General features: G+C 50.8%; 1 protein-coding gene across 3 annotated transcripts in view; it reads left to right on the forward strand.

Annotated features, from left to right (window-relative positions):
- LOC119389488 (homeobox protein cut) overlaps positions 1 to 15,805 on the forward strand; it is a 632,893-nt gene extending 617,088 nt beyond the window's left edge. For all 3 annotated transcript variants that reach the window (XM_037656780.2, XM_037656778.2, XM_037656779.2), the window contains 7 exons: positions 270 to 559; positions 948 to 1,437; positions 3,364 to 3,668; positions 4,286 to 4,553; positions 5,022 to 5,455; positions 7,375 to 7,555; positions 8,139 to 15,805. In XM_037656780.2, the coding sequence (XP_037512708.1) occupies positions 270 to 559; positions 948 to 1,437; positions 3,364 to 3,668; positions 4,286 to 4,553; positions 5,022 to 5,455; positions 7,375 to 7,555; positions 8,139 to 9,367 (3,197 nt within the window). In that variant the 3' untranslated portion in view covers positions 9,368 to 15,805. The remainder of the gene's footprint in view (positions 1 to 269; positions 560 to 947; positions 1,438 to 3,363; positions 3,669 to 4,285; positions 4,554 to 5,021; positions 5,456 to 7,374; positions 7,556 to 8,138) is intronic.
- Positions 15,806 to 17,619: the final 1,814 nt, after the last annotated feature.

The following is a 17,619-nucleotide window of genomic DNA, read 5'->3' on the forward strand; positions in this document are numbered from 1 at the left end:
CACAAAACGAGATGGGCGCGTCGCATTGTGCAATCCTCTCCGGTGAGCTCCAGCTCTGCAACCACCTCTGGTTTTGCATTACTTGTGTAAAACCATGCACATGTCACTTTTGCATGCGTCAGCAGAAGTCTTATACTGATCTTGATATATTGTCTTGAGGCAAGTGCCCGACTGTTTCGTTTTTCTTCTGTTCTTGCCGTCGGTTCAGCGTGCGTTGAGAACACCGTAGGACACAGCTGTTAACAGATGTTCGTTCCTCTCCACTGCAGGCAAGGAGTCTGGCGGCTCCAGCGCTTCGAGCCGCCAGGAGGACGCGGCCGCCGAGGAACGCATCGCGCAGATCCTCAGCGAAGCCCAGCAAGCCATGACGATTCCGATGAGCAAGGAGCGCAGCCCGGCGCCGCCGTCGTCTGGAGCGCAGAACGGCGCGGCCGACGACTCCCACGCTGACAGCGACCAGGACGGCGACGCCAACAACGCAAACAACACGCAGTCTTCAGCGTCACACAGGGATGCCAAGCGGTCCAGCAGAAAGTACGAGAACGACGACATACCGCAGGTGCGACTAGCGTTCACAGCAAAAACCATTGCATATAGCATAGCACCCGTGATAATCTGCTAGCTTACACACGTTTGTTTGCCAACCAATACTTCGATATCTTTCCTGTACAATTATAAAAGGGCTTCGGAGTGCCAACTGATTCTCAAGTAAAATTTTATTGCTCTCAGGCCCTCCACACATACCACTCTTGAAGTGGCGTTAAAACTTTGTTCAGCAAGAGTCCAAGTCATCGGCATATCGGTTCCTGCTTGCATTTATTTAACACACCTTGTGCTTGCCGACACTGGAAGTTTCCACGAGCGTGGCTCGTTTCTGGGCGCCTCGAAGTCAGTGTACCGGCTGTGAAGCTGCCACTATGCCGACGGTTGGCCTTGGTGCTCCGCAGGAGATGGTTGCGCGCATCTACCAGGAGGAGTTGGCCAAGCTGATGGGCCAGCGAGTGGAGGAAAGCTTCCGGCAGCAGCAGTACGACCGCACGCACGAGGAGATCCGTCAGGCGCTGTCTATCTACCACCACGAGTTGTCGCGGCTCTCGCAGCTCGCGCTAACGCCGGGCCACGAGTTCGCGCGCTTCGGCGCGGCTGCTCTGCCCGGAGCGTTGCTTAATGGCGCCTTCCCGGGCCTGTCGCTGGGACCCGAGCTGAGGGGCGGTCACGGTGCGGCAGCTGCTGCTTCGGCCGCGGCGGCGGCTGCGGCTGCGGCTAGGGTCGCGGCCGCCGATTCCGCCGAAGCCATGCGTGCGGCGCACGAACAGCAACAGCAGCAGCAACAGCAACAACCTCCGGCTTCGCAGCACCAGCGTCGAGGTGGATCTTCCCTTGCTGCGCAGTTGGCGCCGAGGGACTGGCACAAGCAGCGCGGCGGCAACAAATACAGTGAGTGATAGTACCGCTTTGGTACTGCACACGCGCAATATACACGCCTTCGCCTCATAATGCTCGGCTGTGTTTAAAGGGGCCCTGCACCACTTTTTGAGCAGGGTCAAAAAGCGCTGCCAACCGGTAGTCGAGGCTCCCGAGAACACGCGAGCCAAATATTATAGCGAAGCGAGCGGCCTGGAATTTACAATAAATTCTTAAAGTCAGCTGAAAATCGCTCCCTCTTCTCTCGACAAATGATGTATTAGTCCGCAATATATGACGCGATTGTCGGCAGTTCCACCATTGGCTGATGTTTTAATCACGATAACACCCTCATTATTACCTTAGTTGTTAATTTTGAGTTCAATAAGTAGATAATATGTATGTTTATATTGTGTTATGCCGTTAAAACACCGAACAAATATTAATATTAGCACTTCCGGTCTCACCGACAGCTCGTCTGCTCGTAGTTGCGTGGTTGCGTTTTCTTCACCATGTGCAGTGCCGAAATCGTGAATATTTCTGTGCTTTTGACCATCGCCGGTTGCCGTTGAGAGTGGCAGCCGTTCGAGTGTTGCCTCGTCAGCTGGAAACTGCATCGTCGGCACGTTCTCACGACCGACCGAGGCAGCGGTGCAGCATTTCTCCGATAACAATGCTGGCGCCGGCTAGCTTAGGATATCTGTGTTCGCTGTATGGCGAGAGTCCCGTTCGCTGTCTGTTCAGTATGTCATCGAGCCGTACCTCGGCGTATCCTCCCCGTAGTCTCAGGTTCCCGAGAAACCGCGACACAGCAACCAAGCAGATTCGCATTTTCACTGTAGCTGCAGACAGCCGGGGGATGGGTCCGCGCCGGCCCGATGCCCCACGATCCTTTCTTCTAGTCTGTAGTTCTTTGTTGTCAGCCCGCACTCGCTGTGCGCCCGCATTCGAAGAGCAAACAGCATCGAAGTACCGCCACTGGGAGAAGGGTGCACGCAGCTTGCCGTGTTGAATACGATTCAAGCGCGAGCAGTGCGAAGAGGCGGTGTATCGGAGTGTGGGTCGAAACCCATATCAGCTGTCATTCGTTCCAAACGCGCACGCAAGTTTGCGTCCATGGTTGGCAGAGCGATGAAAACACTACGGCAGTTCGAGGTGCACACCCAACATTACCAAACCGACTCGCAGTTATCAAGCACGCGCGATACACGGTGCCGTGGGCTCCGCCGCTCGACGACGAGCGCGCGAGCCGACCGGAAGTGGCGCCACAGACCACGTGGTTGCGCCAAGACGCCAGAGAGAAAAAAATGCCGCCGGCGCTGACGTCGCCTCCTTGCACCTCCGCCCTCCCTCCCTTCCTTCACGCCACGCGCAGCTTTCCGCGCGCTCGCTGCGTTGAGGGAGAAAGCTGCGGAACGTGATCTCTGTAATTTGGTAACGCCACTTAGACTTGACGGATTCGAAAAATTTTTGCGGCATATGACTCGTGAAGAGTCATACGTCAATAATGAGACTATTCCAATATAACTAAAAAAGGTGTTGCAGGGCCCCTTTAACATTTCTTGTTTATTTAGTGTATGTTTTGCTCGTTTCTTCGCGCCACTTAGGCTCTGTATCTAGAACGAACGCGTTCAGTGAGCTGATTACCAGTGTTTCGTCTAACACACCTGCTGGACAGTATCGAAATGATTCTAGAATGCTCCACATGCACCGCATGCACCTGGCAATGATACGCCCGCCATTCTAGTAGCTGTAAAGCTCACGGCGTAGTAACTGCAGTCTTACGCGTCCGAGACATAGAATGCGCACTTTACTCTAACTAAATGGTGATATCAAGCAGCAACACTCACAGCTCGTGGACACAACTGAAAACAAGACATGTTATCATGTTATATTTTAGTAGAAATAGTTGGGCGATAAACCGTTCTAAGAGTTTCCTCCCGGTGCCGCCGACAACAGGTAGCGCATTCTCGCTGGTGCGGCCGGGCGTCAAGTTCCCGGGCTCCGGTTCGACCCCGAGTCCTCCGGGCGCCGCTGGCGTCCTGGGCCTGTCGGACACGCCTCCGGGCGGCGCGGCGCCCGAAGACCTCGGGTCTTCGCCGTTGCAGCGCATGCAGTCCATCACCAACTCGCTGCTGACGCAGACGGCGACGCCGACCATGCCTACGACAAATCAGCGCCAGAACAAGGCCGTCCTACCGCCCATTACGCAGCAGCAGTTCGACCAGTACAACAACCTCAACACCGAGGAGATAGTCAAGAAGGTTCGTGAAAGACGGCCATCATCTGTCTTTTTTTTTTCTCTCTTTTTATTTCTGTCCGCATTTTAAGCCACCTATGCATCACGGAACCAAAACGCGTGCTGTAAAATTACCTATGATGAACTGACTCGTAACCCCGCACTTAGTGTGCCAGACAGCTTGCTTATGAAACAGTTCCATCTCCCGTATATCAATGCAATACAAGCCCTCTTGTAACATGTGTGTTATACGCTTAACCTGTTTTGAATTAAGTGCCTTTGTCGGTGGCTTTCGGCCTGAAGCATATCAATAATGCTTACAGCCATTAGAACCCTGCACGTTTAGAGAACACGCGACTCTGTTCGCGCCGTCACGTTTCGCCAGACCTACCGGAAAACTGCAGTGCACTATTCTAATACAGAGCACTGCACATTTTTTTTTCATTTGCAAAGTGTCACTCATCCGCGCCTTTTAAGAGAAAGAAAAAGGATTACACTGGTTACCACGTGATGATATAACATTCTAGTTGTTTTCTCAGGTGTGCGTCACTCAGTGTATGTGTGTTTAATCTCACACTGTCGTCAGCGGAAAGAGAAAAGGAAGTGGTGTAGCTCTGCAACGTCTCTTCGTTGACGCCGCAGGTGAAGGAGCAGCTGAGCCAGTACTCAATCAGCCAGCGTCTGTTCGGCGAGAACGTACTGGGCCTGTCCCAGGGCTCGGTGTCCGACCTGCTGGCGCGGCCCAAGCCGTGGCATATGCTGACGCAGAAAGGCCGCGAGCCCTTCATCCGCATGAAGATCTTCCTCGAGGACGAGAATGCCGTACACAAGCTGGTCGCCTCGCAATACAAGATCGCCCCCGAGAAGCTCATGCGCACCTCGGGATTCACCGCCGCCTCCAGCCCGCTCGGTACGTGGTCTCTCTCGCCGCGGCCAAACAAGCTTCAGAGGGCAGATAGATGTAGGTGACGCTTTCATTAGGGTTGATCTTAGGGCATAACCATGAGTGGATATTAGGAGCTTGTACTTGGAGAACCCTCGCACACTTGTCTTCTCTTGGAATCATTTAAGAACAAAAAGACTGGATTCCAAGAGAAGGCAAGCAAGCGAAGGGGAAGCAATCATGTTGAGCTACAGAAAATGGCAATCAAATTTAGCTGCACCAGTTTTACGCTTTATCTTCTATCAGAACCTCTGCGAAAATCGTCTACTCACCCTTTGTCTTTATTAAGGAACTAACCCTTAAACTTCATCTTTAGTCGGAGATAGTGCTTTCGCTGGTTTGGTGTGCCCTCAGTAGTGTTCCAAAGGTAGACGGATTTGTTGAGATCTCAATGAGGATGCGATTCTTATAGCGATTTCTCTTCTGCCGACACAGCTGGTTCGAGCAAGCTTCCCGCATCCAGTGCAGCGGCGGCCAGGGCTGCTGCCGCGCGTGACCTGCCATCGCATCGCAACAGCCACTGTGACAGCGCGTCTCCGCTGCTCGGCAAGGGGCCCTTCAGCGCCTCGCCCGAGCTGCAGGTGGCGCTCATGCAACAGCACCACCAACAGCAACAGCAGCAGCAGCAGCAGCAGCAACAGCAGCAACAACAGCAGCAGGACTCCCGCGTGGCGATGTACGCGCCACCTTCGAGTCCTACGGCGGCTGCACGCAAGGGCCACTCTCACCACCCGAGCGGCGGCGGCCGATCTCTGCCGTACGTGCAGCCCTCGGTTTACGAGATGGCGGCACTCACCACCGACCTGGACACGCAGACCATCACGGCCAAGATTAAGGAGACGCTTATGGCGCACAACATTGGCCAGAAGGTAGGGCGGCCTTTCATCTTTTCTCCTTCAGCGCACGTCACTTGTGTTTTTGCGTGCGTTGATGTGCTGTCTGATACTGTGACCCTGCACCTTTCGCAAATCATGTAAATCAAGGTAATTTAAAAGGGAGAGCCCTCGTTTCAAACTAAGGGACATGTTAATCAGCGGGCTTGGGTTGAGTTTATACGTTCGCCAGCCTGAACAAGTAGTCCTATTCTACTCTAGACAAGTGTGACGCATTCGGCGGGTTGATCAGCCGCTCAGCCATTGACGTGACTAACATGGACGCTGCAGTAAGATACACGAAAGGATAACTTTAAGCTTGCGGGTGCGGATCAATAAGTAGCGAAATACGAGTCAGAACGGCAAGGTCTGCCCGCGTCCGTGCGCTGCGGCTGTGACAACCAGTGGAGAGTGCGCATTCTGATCTCGCGATACGACGTTCTATGACACATAGGGTGCATACGTCTGGAACCTAGGTTCTTACCTGCGTGTCCATCGTAGTGCAATTATCTTCACACACGCAGGTGCGGTAGGTATAAAGAGGCGAAGAACAAACTTGTGGTCATTTGTCAATCATTCGACCTAAAGCGGGACTGTAAAGCGTGTTTCACTGAGAGATGAGTGATAGTGCGGGGAAGGTTGTCTCAAGATTGAGGTCTGTACAACGTGTTAAAGGAAAACGTGGACTGACCGATGTTCGGAACGAAAGCAGGCGGGAAATCAAGTCAGAAAATAAGATGTGCATGGAGAAGAGTGAAATGACGAAGGATAGTAAAACAGAGACAGAAGAAGAGAAGAACCAACGTGCAGCCACCTGCAGATTGTCCAACCTAAAGAGTTCCTGTAAAGCGTGCTTTGCTGCAAGCGAGACGCTAGTGCGGAGAAGGTTGCTTTAAAGAATGTGCAACATGTATGAAGTCTTGGAAAATGTTGGCCGGTATACGCACAGAAATAAAACAGGTTGTGCAAGCGGTAAACTGAGAAAGAAGCAAACTAAGAGTTGCTTTGAGGAAGGGATGAAAAAGGTTAGTAAAGAGAACTACGCACAAGAGAAATCTGCCACCGGTTCTACATTGTAGGTCCAGATCCAGTGCCTATGTATAAGCGCTGGCCGGTGAACGGTTGTGCAGCGCGAGCAGTCGGTTTTTTAAACCAAGAAACTCGCTAGCAGACACTGCCTGCGTCGGCGTTGTCTCTCGCTCGCGAGGGCGCGTTCTCGTTCCTTGCGAGCTGGTAGTTCAGCGTTCATCGCAGGAAGAGCGTTTCCATAGTCAACGCGCGCCGTTCGCTCTCTCTCGCCACACCGCGAGCGCTGAGGTGGTGGCGTCCTCTTTTGCGCTCAAGCAAATGGAGCAGACGACGATGCGCGATGCACGCCGACACGCCGAGACTCCAAGGCGCTTCGCCCCTAAAACGTGATTGTGCAAACAGCGCACGATCACCTAAGACCAGACAGACATGGGGATCACCTAAGACCAGAGAGACATGGGGAAGCTGTGGGCTTTAGTGTTAGTCACGTGTTTCTGCTGCCTGCTGCATTATGTAACCACATACGGGCAAGTTCAGACGACTTTCTTTGCAGGGCAGGTACATTTCAACGCAACACTGATCATCTTAAAAGTTTCAGTTGAAACTCCATTTCTCGTAATAGCACCTAAATTCTCAAAATCGCCTTAGTCGAATTGAAATTGCAAGTGTACCCTACAGACTAGTTAGTTAACATTAAGTCATAAAGGATGCTTAAGCAACAGCTCACTGCTCGGTGAACATGCAGTATGCTAAGGCGAAGAATGGTTGCATGTATACAGTAGCAGCTTATGATGGCATATAGCATAACAAGTTTTTTTTTTTTCACGATCCCTGGCACCTGCAATTAGTTCGCGGCCTCTAATTATTATTCTCGAACATTCTCGCAGATCTTCGGCGAGGCCGTGCTTGGGCTGTCTCAGGGCTCTGTGAGTGAACTGTTGTCCAAGCCCAAGCCATGGCACATGCTGAGCATTAAGGGCAGGGAGCCTTTCATCCGCATGCAGCTCTGGCTGAACGACCCGCACAACGTCGAGAAGCTGCAAGTTATCAAGAATGAGCGCAGAGAAGGTGAGCTGCGTCAGATTTTCATTTCTTCCATCTCCTACTCGGAAACGTTTTGTAGAATTTGGTGAATGCGTGTTCTCGGAAGCACTAACGAGCCACCTATAACTCCCCTACCCTCGCTTTGCTTTTCATATCTGGCGCTCCTTTTAATTGTAATATACATAATAATTTCAATAGAAATAATAGAGTGGTGACGTAAGTAAGAAACCGTAGCGTCGTTTAAACTAAGTGAGCCATTAATTAATGAAACGCGAACTCCTAATGGAGGCTCGCCATATAGGCTTCAGAACTTCAAGCTGCAAGGATTCTGTGTAGAAACAAGCCATTGCCGACGCGTCGGAGAACTTAAGCTTTTCCGCATGTATTGCGCCACGCGATCCTTTATCGCCGACAATGTGCGTGCTTCGTAGCTTCTTTTCCGGCTTCTACCAAGTCCTGAGAAATACGTAATGTGTATGCATGCTGCATCTTACTCGTGTAGCTCCTTTTCTAGCGTGCAACTCTAGGTACGACGCAAACGATGCTTGCGCGTAGTGAAGCACAGCGGACAGTCATTGTGAGTGACCCGCGATTGTTTGTTGCGCAGCGAACAAGCGGCGCCGGACGCACGTGGACCTGGAGGCTGCTCCGCGTCCCATGGAGGCGCAGCCCCCTTCGCTACCGGCCCTGACGGCCGGCGCTGGGAGCTTCCCATTCGCAGCGCCGTCGTCCCCTTTCCCAGCGGCCAAGAAGCCGCGCGTGCTCTTTTCGGACGAGCAGAAGGAAGCGCTGCGGCTTGCCTTCTCCATGGACCCGTACCCGAGCACGGCCACCATCGAGTTCCTCGCAAACGAGCTGGGACTCTCTGTACGCACCATCACCAACTGGTTTCACAACCACCGCATGCGGCTCAAGCAGCACGTCGTCTCTCCTGGTCCCGACGATAACCAGTCGCCGAGAAGCGAGCCGCCGACGCTTCTCGGCCCGCCACCCGGTTCGCGCGAGGGCTCCGCCTCTTTCGACCCGGCTCTGTTCCGAGGCCTCCTCGTTCAGCGGCTCGCCGAAATGCACGGAAGTGGCGGGGACAAGAGCGGGCCCAGCGCTTTCGGCGCGGGCGCCGGCGGCGCTCTCAGCCTCAACGCCTACAACAGCTACTCCCCGTCGTCGCAGCAGGGCAACGACGAAGGCACGCTGGACCTGAGCATGTCGTCGAGCCAGGCGTCTTCTGGTCGTAGAACGTGGGCACGCGGTGGCGGAACGCCCACCGAAGACCTGGATGACTCAAACTTGTCCCAAGAAGAACATACGGCCGCGGGCAGTGACCGCGACTCGCTGAAGGAAGAGAGCATCTCGACGCCTTCACCAGCGCCGCCACGGAACGCTGGCGTTGGCGCTCTCGGTCAGCACAACAGTTACAGCAGTCGACGACGGAAACCGGCGGCGCCCAAGTGGGTGGACCCCGGCCTGTCGCCGGACTCGGACGACGCCGAGGACGACGAGGCGAGTGCCAACGTGGACGACGACTGCGGTGCGGCGGGAGGCGATGGGGAAAGCGCCATCATCAACGGCGTGTGCGTCCGCCAGACGGCCGCCGCTGGTGATTTCGGGCTGAGACTTCGCGAGACGGTGCGGGTGGACCCCGTAGCGGCCGCCGACGAAGCCCGCAAGAGCGCCGAGAGGGACGAGTTGGAAGAGGACGACGACGACGAAGAGGAGGAGACGGCGCTCGAGCTGTGCACAACCGCCAAGAAATCCAGCAGCGGCGACGGAATTCGAAAACTAGAACAGAGGCTGGACAACCGCGGCGAGGAACGCGGCGAGGACTGGGAGTTCTAGAATATTACATACCGTGCACGCAGCTGCCCACGTCTAGTACTAGCCCATTCGAAGCCTCCGCCCGAGTTGCGTCGACAGCAGCGATCCAACTCGGCCACCAGCTCCGTTGCTGGCTCTTCACATACAGCCCGTCCCTGCATCCCAATGTTAGGTTTACCGCCTGAGGTGTGAGACCGGCGCAAGGATTCCTTCAACCAGGCGAAGCCCTACAATTCGGTGATTACTGTGGCTGGCAAAGGGGCCACAACTTTTTTTCTCTAAGTAGAACATCGCCTTGAACAAGGTTGGCAGCAGTGAAAGTACTCGTAGAACTATGGCCGCAAGGCAGTGGTTGGTTTGGCCGCTATTCTGCGAGGACACGCGCTCTGTGAACTCATTGTGGCCAACGTAACGCGCCAGTTTGACTGTCGCGCGCCGTTTTCGCCCCACTCGGAGCCAGCGCTTCATCTTCGAGCCCGGTGCAATGTGGCCTTAGCTCTCACACTCGTCTTGTTTGTGTTGTTGTTCTTTCAAGCATTGACGTATTTGACTAGACGCGCACGAGCCGAACTCTGAACGACCAGACTGTTACGTCACACTGTGCTCTGAGTGCAGCGAACCTCTCTGTATGCCCCGCGCAGGACTGTGGTCTAGAACCGTTCGTTGTTTTTACGTTTGTACGTTTTTAAGACGCGTTGTGATGTTTCATTTCTTTATGGTTTGTGGCGATTGCACTGTTGCCGCGTCAGCCTTACAAATCTCGTTGACGTGGTTTTTCAAGCCGCAGCAAGCTAATCTTTGCGGCATGAGCCCAGCGTTTTCTATTAATACAGAGGCATTTGCGTATGCTGGGACGCACACGCGTGAGCATCGGCTGCTAGCTCGCCAGTGTATTTTATCGTGAGTGCTACAGATAATGTCATCGACATTTTTGCCTCTCGCGAGCACTTGTTAGATAACTTGGCTGACCAAAGGTCTCGTACATCCCACCAATCGTAGCCGCCGTTTCATCTTCGCCCATGCAGCCCGGCGGTAGATCGCAACACGTCACCACTAATTGTGCAATGGAAACTGCGTGTAACTTGGTGCTTTTCATGTATAGATATCGGAATAAGTGGTGTCGACCCAGATTTTCTAGCCGAGAAGCGTAGCATCAGTACTACCAGCGTCAACTGCAATGCTTTGGGTATATCCGAGTGGAAAGTGCGAGAAAAAGATACCTTAGCGGTTTTCGTGGCGTTATTGGCTCGTAACTCGCGTCTGCATTAGACGCTATTCTGCCAAATCTTGCATTCGTCGTCGTTGCCAGTAGTTGCGAGGTAGACAGTCATCTGGAGAACGCAGTATCTCTTTCCTCTGCAAGCAAACCACTGTCTAGACTGACGAAGGCGAGGGTCCAATATCGACGCCACGGTGAAACCGCAGTGAGTCGGCAGGAGACGACTCACACACGAAGCCAAAGACGTGCACAGAAGCTTTAGCGGCGGCCCTTATCAAACACGGGAACCGACCATGTCCCTTCTTTGCAGAGATTTCGTAACACAAGAGCTGGCGTATCTTGTCCCGGAGCTAGTGGTATTTATGCGCACTCGTTTTATATATTTCTTTTTATTTTTCTTGGACTCAGTCAAGCCTTTGTTACCGCCTAGTCCCCTATGATTTGTGCTATGTCCGCTGTCGGTACGTGCTAGTCCCATTCTTCGCCTAACAAGCAGCCGTTCAAAGCCTTCCATAGAAGAAAAAAAATAATAAAGGATCTTTTCTCGCCTCTGTCATCGCCACGCGGCGCGCTGAAACTAGTGTGCATTCTATAGACCAGAATTTTCATCGCTTGCAGGGGGCAGCCATCTTTGGCGGGGGGCTGCTGGTCAGGCGGATCGGACCACCGCGATAGCATCCGGCTTGTCCTTATCGCATGTTGGCCGCCAGTGTTCGCTCTCCATCAGTTGTGACGTAACCAATCCCGCAGCCCCTACGTTGGCCGTGCCGACGGGTGGTAACTGGAGGCAAGATTATGTATGCTTACTCCAAACGTGCGTGCGAGACTAGAAATAATCTGGTCTATACAGATGCACTCATTGCAATGGAATGACGAGGAACCACTTGTTTAGCCCTGTCTTACTGCTCTATTTTCAGTCGAGTCCGCGTTTCATAGGTCACGCTAGGAACTGGCATCTTGCCGTAACGCCAACGTAGGCACAGTCGATGTAGTTGAAATACGGCATGTAGGTGCACGTCCAAATGTGCAGCCCGTTCGATTTCGCCCTTTGTTACCTAACGTAACTTCGAACAGTTTTATCCGCGATCTTAGATTAATCGGACATAAAAAAAAGATATACGCGCTTTACACGCGCAGCAATACCGCACGGGCTACCAGTAATCCAACAGCGTCCGCTGCATGGAGACCGAAAAAGCTGCGCGAAACTGCATCGAGAGGCGGACGTGTTTTGAAGAGCTAATATTCTGCTGCAAGCTGATAGGGACGTAGGCACCGACCCCAGAAGCGATGTGATGGTACAGGTATTGTTGCTTTCGAGCTCATTTGTGATGTCAGCGTTTTTTTTTTCTTTCGATATGTGATAACAGCTTTGCGTGTGTGAAATGATGCGATGCGCATCGTGCCAGCGTTGCGCGGGCCGCACGAGCCCCAGCAAGCTGGAGAATAGCACCCCGGTGACTCTGTAGATACATAGTGCATGGCGCGTTTGTGTAGCAATGTTAGATCTTGTTTTTCGCGTCTGCTTTCTTGGCTGATGAGCTACTCGCCCCCGAAACCTACGACCGGTCTTTTAAAAACAGTTAAACTCAGCTTCATTGCGCGTGTACTTGCTTGTGTAGGCAGGATTGTCGGCATCTGATTCTTGGTCATTTCTGTCCTTTTCTTCTTTGTGCCAGTGAACATAACGAACAATGCGTGTACTTAGACTGTCGTGAGCGTTCGAATTGTCCTATTTTTCCTTCCCCGAATGTCGACGAGCTCAAAAAGAAAGGCCGAGGTCTCGAGAATGCGCGTGAATACGTTAGTTACTGCTTGGTCGCCGAGTGGTAATCTGCATAATGGGCATCGAATCGAAATCCCAAGCCAAATGGCTTTACTGTTACGCCCATAGATTAGAAGAAACAAGAAATGTCGTATCCGATGTAGCCGTGTAAACCTCGTTCCGATTCATTTCACTCTCGAAATGGAGCCGGGCTCATTTCTCTCACGCTGCAGCTAGTTATCGGCCCCCTAGGGGTGCACTCGTTTGCTCAGCTAACCTTCGTGCTCGACAAGTGCCAACTGGTGTGGTTAAAATTTTAAAAAGAGCGAACCGTGAACCTTATTCGAACCTACCACACGGCTGCTACAAGCAACAAATAAAAAGGGGAGGGACCTACGCGGCTCTTTGGGTGCACAGTAATATCCGGGGACGAGTGTCATCTTCCTCCTCCAGTAGGCCTATCAGCTGCATTTGGGACAGCTTCCGTACGACGCCTCGCCGGCGTCAAAGCGTCGTACACATGTATTCTCGGCCGACATTGTTTCTCCCTTTAACACACTCGACAGTGCATTCAATGCACCGTCGAGTTGCACACTGGCGCGAGTGCGCGTGCGCCGGCAGGTGTCCGTTCACTGTCAACCTGATCCGGCGCTCAATGCGACGCGAGCGCCCTCTCGAGCACACCATCCTTTCCATTTTCCCCTCGACTTTTTGGAGTATGACTCCACCTGTGTACAGACCTGTGTATCGAACACCTGACTTTGTTTGCGTGTGTGTGTGTGTGTGTGTGCGCGCGCGTGTGCCTGTGTGACGTGGCTGTTGTACTCTCTTCTGAGTGTTCTTGTCTCGGACAGTGCGAAGTTGATTCTGTTTTGTTTTCCCTTGTTCATTTCCACACGTGCAAGGATCGACAAATGTTACATATATAAATATATAATATACATAACTATAAATATATATATATATACATAAATGTAAGCGATGACAAGAGGCATGTGTAAATACTATACATAAGTATACCTTCAAGCAAGCTCTGTATAGCATACGAACCTTAAGATTAAAAGCAGCTGTGAGTGCACTGACACTGGCGTAGTGTGTTCACCTCACTTTAACGACCTTGTGCTGTTTCGGGCTGTGGTAGAAAGGGGACGAGCAACACAGTTACATTGTCAAAAGCCATAGTTGAACGTTCCCCGTTCCAGGTCATTTCCCCACCCTCGCGTTTTTTTATTATTATTAATTTTTGGAGCTCTGTTCAACTTATTCTGGTGCTAAAACGAAAAAAAAAAACGCAATTATTTGGATGCGACAGCATTTCGAACATGCAGTGTTGTTGCTTTCTTTTTTCATATAAAAAGGAGAGAGAACTCTTTTTTTTTTTTTTTGTAAGCTCGCAATATTACTTGTCTTTAGATATACATATTTTTTTTTTGTCCGGATCCCGCGACTTTCACACTCGACATTGTACATATAATCCCGGTACTCACGTGGGGTATATAGATCACGCGTACATATACACATACTGCGTACATATAGCGTAGGTGTGGGATTTGTTTCTTTCGCCGATCCCACTTCAACCTTTGAGCGCTATCCTTTTACGGATTCCCTGTTTTTAGCTACGCCTATTGCGTACGTGTCACACAAGTTGCCCAATAAAAAAAAAGAACGAAAAGACACGAATTAAACTTTTGGGGGCGTTCGTGCTCCGTCGCGTAAGCTAGCGAGCACAGCTGTCTCATCATCGCGTACACATTTATACGGGCGCACGCAGCGCGTTATCTCCATTATCTCCTCTTATCACTGACGTATAGCGAGAAAGAGATCATAGAAACAGCGGCATCTCCCTTTGTTTTCTTGTAAAAGACTAGGCGAGTAGACGAAACGTTCCCTCCTCCGACGTCACATTCCTTTACCGTATTGCTGTCTTGGCCTTTTCGACAATTTCTAAGGCACGGCATAGCTTTTGCTAGCTCTCGATGAGAAAAATGACAGTTGACGTAGTACATTAATTCATTCCCGCTGGAAGCTTTACCAGCGGTCCGGTTTTATCTGCAGCGGTTAAGTTCAATGTCCGACTTAACGACGTCAGGCGCTTCTGATGCTAAGGTTCGTGCTCTCGTTAGAAAGTCCTTTTCTAGAAACTCCTTCGTCGGTCAACTGAGTTGGCTCCGTCTGTAGCTCAGTCGCCTCCTGTTGAGACGCGAGTTTTTTTTTTTGTTTTTTTTTTCAGTTGTTGATTTATGGCAGCTAAAATGGTGATCGGATAACGAGTGCTTGTTTTCTCTTCGTTCAGGAGCTCAAAAAGAAAAGAAAAAATGCAATAATCGGACGCTCTGCTGTCGAAACTTCGTGATTTTCTCGAAACGCTGAAGGACTTTTGCTTCTCTATTGACTTCTCATGTCTGGTCTATTTAAAGCACCTAATCTTTTTTTTATTCGTATGGAATATGTGATACATCAACTGCCACTTGGGTGTACATTATACATATACATACAAATATAAATATATACATATAAGGATATAAATATATATAAATATACATACATTATGTAACTCATTGCTTGTTGCCTTCCATGAATATGTACACAGTCATGCGAAATCCATCGACCGTGTGAATTAAGCGAGCGTCGACATGGAACCGGGTCTGGGCTCTTGTACTTGCGTCGCCTGGGACTCCGTATATCGCAGCAGCAAGGAAAGAAAAAAAAACCAAAAGGCTTTGCTTTTTTTCCCTTCGCTCCGATGTTTCTTGCCTCTTCTATATGGTGCGCTTGTGTTGTGTGTACTTTTTAAGGTTTGCAAGAGGTGCTGCCTCGAAAGAAAAAAAAAACATTACGGCAGAGATGTATGCCTTCCCCTGTGATGCCACTCGCGTTCACCGTGGTGCGCTGTCTCTCGATACAAACACGGAGACATCTTGCCCACACCTTCTCCCATCCCTTACAACTTCGTGCAATGTAATTTATAAACCATCATCTTCCCGCGTCGGTATCCTTTTTTTTTTCATTCACCACTCGCTCACTCGCGTTGTTCAAAGAACCAAAGGACTCCTTGTGTACCATTTTGCTGTCGAGTGTTTTCTTTTTTTTTTCAGTCGCGATGAGAGAGCGTTTCCTCGCAGTGCATTTTTTTCTTTGATTCATTTGCCACCGTTAACTTACCTGTTACGAGGGCGATGACAGCTTGACATTTTTTTTGTTTCGCTCTCTCATGTGTGCGTGTGTATGTGTGTGCCCATGTTATTATTGTCAGTTGTCAGTGGCTGATACCCGTTCGGTGCACCTTGACGCTTTCGCTCTCTCCCCGACCCAGCCGACATCAGCCCGTATGCACGCACTTGTCTTTCTTTCTTTTTTTTCGTCTCTAAAAGCAGCAGCGGATGCGAGAGCTGTGTATGTTTGATATTAAGAATCCATATTACTATTTTTATTCTACTTTCAAATAATAATAAAGTTGATCTTTGCCCGTGTCTCTCAGCACTCGAGTCCTTGTCTTCAATCAATCAAACGGCGGCCCGTTCCTTCACTTGTCTCTTCTGCTGGCCGAAACGGCTCCCGAAGGGCGAGAAAAACGCAACGGGCACGTAATCGCACCTCTTCTTGAAACACATAATAGCCTCAAGCCGAAAGTTCTAGTTATAGACAGCTTCTTCATTTTCAGGGCACAGGAGGCGAGTAGTGGGGCTTGCCCAATTTCTGTGGCACATACCCGCTGGGCACTGCGAACGACAACGCCGCCAACAACGCAGGTTGAACCTCGGCCTTAAACAGCTTCGCGGTTAAAAAATTAAAAAATATCACAGCATATCCACGGGGTGAATGAGCAAGCCGTGAAACTCTTCCGTGAAATTCGCCCAGTGTATCATATAAAGAGTGTGAAACACCGTGTATATATCAAACATCAAACTTTTATTGTACGGCTGGTTTGCGTGGTCCCTTCATTATCACCGCTTTGTGATCGGTGAAATGCAGGGAAAGTGTCCGCTCCCGAGCGAAAGAGAAAGCGCGCCAAGAGCGAGCGCGTTCCCCGCTCGCCCTGTGAGAACTAACGGCAAGGCTATAGGGAAGACACGACGCGCGTAGCGTTCCTCTTCGCGTTCCACGACGTGAGGTCGGTAGCATGCCCAACGAAAGCCAACGGAACGCGATCATGCAAGTGCTCCGGCTTCGCGAACAATGCACGGCGTTTGCTGCACATAAAGCGTCCCAAAACCAAACATCTTGCTCAAGGTGTGCTTTGCGTTTTTCGTAGAAATAATTTCTTTATCATGTACATTAAGACGAAAAGTTGAAAGCTCACTAAAGTATATCGCCCGCAAAGTATGTCTTTTAGTGTGATTAAATCAAGGTACACTACGATGTCTTGTAAATTATGATATCTAGTGAATTGCTCATCTACTGAGCAATTCATTAAACTAGAGCTGGCTACATACATACATACTACTACTACTTCTACTACTACTACTACTACTACTACTACTACTACTACTACTACTACTACTACTACTACTACAGAGGAGGGAACGACCCACACCCTAAGGAGCTTCGCCCCTAAAAAAAGCGGCGTTCGCGTGACATAAATTGCGCGGTAAAACAGCCCCACCAAGTGGCAGACAAATGCATAAAGGGCCCTGTGAGTTTTTAGAGGAACGGGACGGCAATCGGGTGCTGGGAACGTAGGTTCACAACCCTGCACCGCCGGAGGAGGAGGCCTCCCACGCCAGGAAATCTCATTTTTTACAGCAGAGCTGTTGAGGTCGAGATTTGCCGTGTGTCGTAGATAGAAAATTATCATCATCATGAACAGACACGCGCTCTCTTCGTCCTTGTCTTCATCGCCTTCCTCTTCTTCCAGAACACGTGCGCTGATTTGCCGGCGTTGGATGCAATAACTCTTACGGGTGAAAGAACGAGTACATAGAGAGAAAAAAAAAGGATTAAGAAACAGAGGAATTCCTGGCGAAGCGAGATTCGAACCCGCGTCCCCACGATCCGAAGGCGAGCGCCCCAACCACTCGGCTATCCAGGCGCGCTAGCAGAGCACAGGAAAGCCTTGTATAGTATAGTATATCAAGGAGGTTGGAAAGGGAAGTGAGGCTGACGAGGACAGGTGTGAGGATGAGGAGGAGGGAAGAACGAGTACAGAGAGATAGAGACAGAAAGAGAGAAAGGGAAGAGGAAGAGAATAAGATAGAAGGCGGGAGAACGACTACAGAGAGAGAGAGAGACAAAGAAAGACATAGAAAGAAAGAGAAAGAGAGAAAGGGAAACAAAAAAGGATATTTAAAAAAA

Source organism: Rhipicephalus sanguineus, chromosome 4 (genome assembly GCF_013339695.2).
Source record: "Rhipicephalus sanguineus isolate Rsan-2018 chromosome 4, BIME_Rsan_1.4, whole genome shotgun sequence".
Classification (NCBI taxonomy): Eukaryota; Metazoa; Arthropoda; class Arachnida; order Ixodida; family Ixodidae; genus Rhipicephalus; species Rhipicephalus sanguineus.